Raw genomic sequence first — 7,868 nt, forward strand, 5'->3', positions numbered from 1 at the left:
CTAGGCGGGCGTCAGCGTGAGCGTGACGGTGGCGCGGCGGGTTGCGCGGCGTCGCACCGGCAGGAACACAAGCGCCGGCAGTAGACTCAGCGCGCCGCCCGCTTCCTCCAGCACGAACGGCTGCATGGTCAGAGGTGCTCGCGGCGCTCTTGGCACTGCCAGCAGGGCACCTGCACCACCATGTGTCGCTCTCACGTGTGCCTCGAGTGCCGCAAACCCTTCGGCACGGAACTCGCAGCGCGAACACGAGTACGCGTCCATCTCGCCATCCATCTCTCCTCCAATTTCACCGCTTTCGCTCGGTTCTTCGGTGGTGACCTCTCCCTCTGGCTCAACAATTTCCGCTTGCTCGTTTGCACGTTGTATGTGTGCTCGTTCGTGAGCAAACAGAAAAGCTAAGACCTCCGTGGTGAAAGGACAATAGGCGCAGGCGTACGGCTTATCGCGAGCGAGTAAGTCTAATGGACGCGGAGGCATCGGCGGTGGTGGAGGCGGTCGCGTAGGAGGCGCGTGTTCAGCGAGCAGATGTGCTCGTAACGCTCTCGGTCCACGGAAACGACGCGAGCACAACGGACAGGGTTCGGCCGGTGACGCGTTGGCTGGTGAGGGCGGCGCAGGGATACCGTGGGTGTTGTGCTTGTGAACTCGTAAAAAGTACTTGCTGCATAACTCTTTGTGGCAAATGTCGCAGGTCACGCCGCCTAGTTGCGTTCCACTTTCTAATGAAATACCATGCATACGTTGCATATGAGTTCGCATAAAATATTTATTGCATAGTTCTTTATTGCAAATTTCACAAAAACTGGATCCAGCGCCGCCAGATCGACGTTCATCTTGGGGTGGTGGCGAAGAAGAAGGCGGTCGCGGGGCTTCATTCGGCTCCTCGGCGAGCCGCTCTGCTGCGAGCTCGTTTAGTTGTGATATCATAGTCTGCAACTTTCGCAGTTCCTCACTCGCGGAGCCGGGTGACGCTCCTCCGCGCTCCTCGACGATCAAATTCAACGGACTAGTTTGCCCCTCTCGCAATACTGATTCAAACTCATCTCGATCTTCTCTTTCTCTTTTTACTTCGAGCGGTTCTTCGGAATCGTAGGGTGGTGGAATTGAAAGCACTCTCGGCGGTGTTGGCGCAGATGGCGAAGATGAATGTGGGGTGGCGGCTGGTGGCGTCACCGCCGCCGGAGACCGTTCCGCAATGGGTGACCGATGTACAGGAACACCGTGCCTTCGCTCGCGATGTGTTCTCAAAAAATATTTGTTACAGTACTCCTTGCAACATATTTCGCAAAAAGCTTCCGGGTTTGTCACTCCCAGTCGCCGTAGAACGTCTGGCTGGAACGCAGCCTCGCGAGCGCGCCTCGCTGAGTCTGGTGAGAGCCGCCGCGGTGTACCCCCAGAATCTTCATCGGAAGAACGTCGTGGAGGTGACGGTTGCACTTGAGGTGGTAGACCAGGATGCGGCTGCTGCTCACCATCATAGATGCCATGTTTATTAGCTCGATGGGTTTTCAAAAAATATTTATTACAGAACTCCTTGCAGCAAAGATCACAGTAGGCCTCTGGATTGAAGATGCGCGGAGGGTCATGACGCGGCAGTAGACGGAACGCGGCAAGAGGATCGAAAGCGGGCAGGGTTAACTCTCCGAATGCGAACGCGCTCTTGTAGATATCGGCCATCTTGGTGTGGAGATCTAGTGGCGGAGGTTGCGCGCGCGCCGGCGCTGCTTGCTTGCGACGCTTGCGGCCGGGGCTGCCGCCGCCTTCGCCTTCGCCACCAGTAGCGCCTCCGCCCCCGCTCGCACAGTCGCGCTCGCGCTTTACCGCCGGCGCCACCGACATCGCGTCACCGCCGCATCTGAAATTGAAATTAAACTGTAATTAGTATAAATAAATAATAACAACACTCGCCAGTTTTCGCTGTGAAACCACATGATATTGTACCTTACGGTTTATTGAACAATATATGCAGCTTATTATTATTATTACAATGTTTTGACCGGCCTCTCCAAGGTTCAGGATTGTGGAACTGATGGAACAGATACTTAGTATAGTTACTTTAAATTGACCTGACCCAGTGCCGGTTTAACCACGTAACAAGAGTAGCATTTGCTACGGGCCCTGCGCGAAAGAGGGCCCCGCATATTTACACCCACTCATCCCTACCCAAGTGTAATTTTTTAAACAATCTGTCTATCAACAGTTTTCAATTGTTAGTTTCTCATCGAAATTATTCTAAATAGCCAAGCGATTTCATGTCTCACTTTTAGTACTTGTCAGAACCTAGCAGAGTCTATAGTAAACTACTAGACTATTATTTACCCACAACAATATATCCTAAATGTAATTGTTTTTTACCACTTTATACGCTTGCTTAACTGGGACGGATCGGAAGGTTTTAAAAACAAGACTACAGGCTTGCTGCTATGTAAGGCGGCTAGATCATCGATTCACTTTTTTATTAATAACACGCAAACACATACAACCACAGTTATTGTTTATAATAGTCAAGAAATAATTACTTTACTGTATTAAAATGTAAATACATGTTATAATTTGATGATATGAGAATAATTAAAAGGAAGATATAACAAATGATTGCTTGTCCCGACTTAATGACTAAGATTCAATTCGAAGTTTAAAAATTATTACAACGGGAGCTTTTATGAAAAATTTAAAATTGGACACTTTTTAATTGCACGCCCCCCATCCGGCCAGCTGACCTCAGCCTCGTTAATATGTCATATAAAACCCCGAGCATTGTTTACTTTAAAGGACTATTGTATTTTATTTTTCGTTTACTAGCTTCGCACGGGTAGGATAAGGAGGTATTATAAACATCAAATTTTCATATCATAATACACATCTACCTATAGCTCTAAGTTATGTTTTTCGATATCTTTGACAATCGTCGTTATCAACTAATTTTCTGAAAAATCTGTTTGAAAGTTTAATTCTAGGTTTAAATTTTATTATTTATCGTTGTTTTGATATAAGTCTACATACGGACAGCTAACACGTAGATTTCTATGTACATCTTAAAATTATAAATGCCGTGTAATCGTAGACGTTAATTAGTGATATCGATTTTTTTTTAACGCACCTATCTGCATTTGGCTTACTTGAATTCGTGAAACATCGTTATAAAATGAGAATCGATTATTACTGTGGAAAGTGTCATAGCAAAAAGTATTTCGTTGCTTTATCACCGACGTCTAACATAGCAATTTAATTCAATTTTAGAATAACAATATCGCTTAGATATCTTCGGTACTACTTTTTTTAAACTATCGAAAACGAACGAACGAACGAAATCAGGCAATTAAGGCATTAGATCCTTTTTGAAGAGATGATTAGAAGCTTGTGGCAAATTGTCGTCCAAATTCAAAATGTCAAGCAGGTTTACTTATGATGTTTTTTTCACAGCTAAGCATGAAATGAATAATAAACACGCCAATTCCGAGTAAGATTTACGTGATCTAACCGTTCAACCATCTCAACTCAAATCATTTAATAATAGTCAAAATTCAAAAAAATACAATAGACAAATTAATCAACGTAAATTATCTAGCAAGCAGTTTTAAATTATAGTATACCTATAACCTTCTCCTCAAAAAAGGAGAGGAGGCCTTTAGCCCAGCAGTGGGAAATTAACAGGCTGCTAATGCTAATGATAATGCTATTATTAATATTTTCTAAGACCTTGATTACAAAAGATTACAAAATATTCTTTATTTACAATTGAATATATGAATAATCAATTAAAATTGACAGTAACGAATTTCGCGCTTTTTTAACTTGTCACTTAAAAAAATTGATTTGTAAGTACCTACTACACAAATAAGAGTTTTTTTTCTTATAGCAACATTAAAATTACAATTTTTTAATTAATAAAAACACGTTTGATTTTACATTATCCTGTAGCTAAGAAATAAATAGGTAAATTTCTACAATACCAGTTTTTTTTAAATTAATATTTAAAGTCGTGTTTAATAATAGATTCCAATAAGAATAATAACCTCTCATCACTTCTGAAGTCAATTTCGTTTTTCATTTGTACGCACACTATCTTTTCACCATCATCAAAGAAACTTTATAAAAAAAACTGTTTTTTTAACACAAATCACCAATGTTCGATTTTCAAATTGACCGATAATAATATCGAACGTATTTTAAAATTCAAATGTACCATGGCACGTGCTGCCGTATGCGCGTGCGCCCAAAACTGTTGTATTTTAAGTAAAAACTCGTGCGATGTACTTTTTTTGTGGAAAATGGCAAAAATCTCACCCCACCCGTGCACCCCTACGGTTCGATAGTTTGATCAGGGGCCGGTGCATTACATTAAGCAGGGACTACATAGCGTTCCGAATAATATTACTCAACATGACGCAAAGTTAAGACAAATCAATAAAGTTTATAATACATAAAACCATTTTTAATCAATTTAATAGCAATAAATAATCAATTTAAAAAATGAAATGGTTTATATTGTTAGGTAAATAAATTTTTTCGATTACTTTTCCGACGTACATACTTCAAATTGATATTTTTTTTTCTACATAAATAATATTACATACTATATGAACTGCACTATCACGTTATTTCCAAAACGCTATAAAATGTATCTATAAAATCAATCCACCCCATAGAAGCCGACTCTTACAGCAAACAATACGCGATGCTTTCCTAAAATTTGGAAACACTATCAAAAGGGCGCGGCGCCTCTGTAAACATCGCTCTCCCTTTCCAACTAAGGGCCATGGTCTATCTCTATCCCCCTTACACATCCCATAACCTCGATAGACCACCGTCTCGCTCCCACGATTATGATTAAGAGTAATGGTGTAATAAATTTAAGTTCAACTTTCTTCGGAAATATTTTTTTTCAACGTTTTTCTGTTAACGTAATATACGAAGGAAGTTGAGTATTATTATTTGCCTTATAAACAAACTGCGGCAAGCCCGTTGGCGCCTTTTTTTCATTAGCCCTGTATTTTATTTCCCGCGCAAGTAAAAAGTTTAATATTAACTTCAAAAACAAGTTTAATTACTTCGCGAAATGTTTATATCAATAGCGTTACTTGAATTTCTTTTTAAACGTGTTATTTATACATATACGCTTAATTTAAGTTATAGGTTTTTTTGTAATGTAGGTCTATTAGTATATGCGACTTCCAGACAGCGGGACTTTTTCAGGGAACTTCAACAATCTCTCCGTCTCTTAGTGAAAACCCTATGAAAATAGTAGCTTGTCTGGGTTGGTGCCACCACTCATTATGTATTCTATCGCCAAACAGCACTACTTTGTATTTTTGTGTTCCGGTTTGAAAGGGGAATGAGCCAGCATCACTACAGCCACAACGGACATATGTAATAACTTCCCAGTGTTGGTAGCGCACTGGAGATCGACACCAATGTCTATGGGCGTTGGTGACCACTTGACATCAGATGGTCCATTGGCCGCTCGCCTACTTATTTCGTAAAAAAACAATAATCGATAGTTTTTGAGTATAACTCGATCAGATAGAGAGACGTGTTAAAAAGTAGTCATTTTTTAGTATAGATACTGTGATAATTCCAAAGAATTATTTTAATGTCTATATCAGTACGCTAGAAGGCTATATATGAGTAGTATCTATGTCGTCTCTAGTAATTAAAACGTATAAAGTGCATTAGTTATCGCCCGCAGCTTCACTCGTTTTACGGGTTCTTTTGTACTTCCTTGAAGTTCTATTTCATCAAAACAAATTTCATCATGTTGAGTACATCGGCTTGGCCGTGAAAACGCCACATACACACAGACAGAGTTACTTCCGCATTTATAATATTAGTATAGATTAACACACAAACAGAACCAGAACAGAAGGAATAATCATACACAATACTTAGACGGTTTCCTTTAGACAGTTTACTTTGGATAAAAAAGGTGTTCTTGTTACGTTTTACCTGATGTTATTTAACACGAGATTATGTTCTATTTGAATATCACATACTAGCATTTTCTCGCGACTCTATCTGCTTTAAATATTTTTTTCTTAAAGATCCCGTTATACAGGTTCCAGGTTAGCTCTCTTTTAAACACGAAAGGTTAATTAATTTGGAATATGAAAAATCATACATATTTGAGCAGTTATTATGAGATCGGTAAACAATATTTGTTTGAAGTCCCTAATTTTTTCCAAGGTCAAATGCTTGTATGAAACGAAACATCATTATAAGGCATGACCCAGCTATATTATACGCTAAATTTAGCATTCTATAATATGTTCTATGAATTATGTATGTAAAATAAAACCACATACAAATGAATTAAATAGAAGGAATTATAATCTCGTTAAAAATAATTATGTTACTATAATATTTGTAACCTTCTTTGTATTTCTGTATAATTAACTCAAAAACTACCGATAGTTTTACAGTAAATTGACTAAAGAATGAATGAACGGTGATTAATTCATTAAACTTAAACTTAAGGGGAAGATCTATAAGACCATGGTCAAATCTGCTGTTCTATATGTGGTGGGGATGAGAATGTTGAGAGGTATATGAAGTGTTAAGCGAATGGATAGAGTAAGGAATGAATACATAAGAGGAAGTTTGAAGGTGGCACCGGTAACCAAGAAGCTATGTGGAAAACGGCTATCATGGTATGGGCATGTTATGCGGAGGAATGAGGACCATGTTGTGAGGAAGGTCTTAAACATGGATATGGATGGATATAGAGGAAGGGGACGACCAAAGAAATTATGGATAGATTGTGTGAAAGACGATATGTCTGGAAAGAATGTTACTTGTGATAGGACGTCTGACAGAGAAGTATGGAAGAAGAAGACATGCTGCGCCGATCCCAAATAAAATTGGGATAAGGGCAGAAGGATGATGAGGATGATGCTTACTGAAATTGTCGGGAAAAATCATGTTGACTGGAAGCTTCGTGCGCCGTGTCAACCAATAGAATTATATGTATTATTACGTAAGCGTTTTTCATAGAACCAGCCAGGGTAGCTAGTACTAAATTGAATTAAAAAAAATGTTACAAAAGCCACATAACAAAAGAGGTGTAAAAAGCAAAAACATTATATCTAACAATTATAAAGGACTATTACTGGATACACAAAACAAGGAAGGAAATCAGGAAGGATTGACGTGTTGGCTTAAATTTTATGTTCGAGAATTCGTGTATTATTTTGTTTAACTTTACACGTGTAACGATCGCTGGGAATATTTAATTGAAAAAAAAAACGTCGTCTTTAATATTTGAAGCATAATTTTCTAAATGATTAATCGACTATGATAATGATTTAACTATTGAAATGGTTAGTCAATATTAATAAATAAATAACATTATGACCAACAAGGTAACATCCTTTGCTAATATTACAATATTAAAAAAAAAAACATATTCAACCTTTGTATCAATGAATGATCTTGATCAGAGGTGGAAACCTTTTTATGATTAGAATGAGATATAAATAAAGAATCACCTTTTTTAGTCTAGGAATAGCTCATTTTATTGCTAGACTAGTTAATCCTATATTTTTTCTAACTTTTACTATATTGTCTTTACGGTTTTATATATATTTTACGATCTGGCATACAGCTCGTGACCAACGCAAGTGAAACCTCGAAATATCTGTCAGAAGAATAAAAAAGGTTATATAATCGTGGTTAAAACCCGCACATATTTTATAAAATATGTAGAATACATCGTGAAAGTTCGAATTGTACAACATACTATGTTATCTTTCAGAGAAGTAATGGAAATATGTAACTCGTCCTCAATATTCCGCTTTCTTTCAATTTATTTTCTTTTATGTATACGAAAAAACGAATAAAACACAAAATTAGTAATCCAATAACAACTTGGC

The 7,868-nt window shown here is 38.6% G+C and overlaps 1 protein-coding gene across 1 annotated transcript; it reads right to left on the reverse strand.

Annotated features, from left to right (window-relative positions):
* On the reverse strand, window positions 1-1,839 carry LOC125073815 (zinc finger protein 219-like). The gene has a single exon (XM_047684898.1). The coding sequence runs from the start codon at window positions 1,837-1,839 to the stop codon at window positions 1-3; it is 1,839 nt and encodes a 612-aa protein (XP_047540854.1).
* Between the last annotated feature and the right edge of the window lie 6,029 nt (window positions 1,840-7,868).

The sequence above is a fragment of the Vanessa atalanta genome, chromosome 25 (assembly GCF_905147765.1).
Source record: "Vanessa atalanta chromosome 25, ilVanAtal1.2, whole genome shotgun sequence".
Lineage (NCBI taxonomy): Eukaryota > Metazoa > Arthropoda > Insecta > Lepidoptera > Nymphalidae > Vanessa > Vanessa atalanta.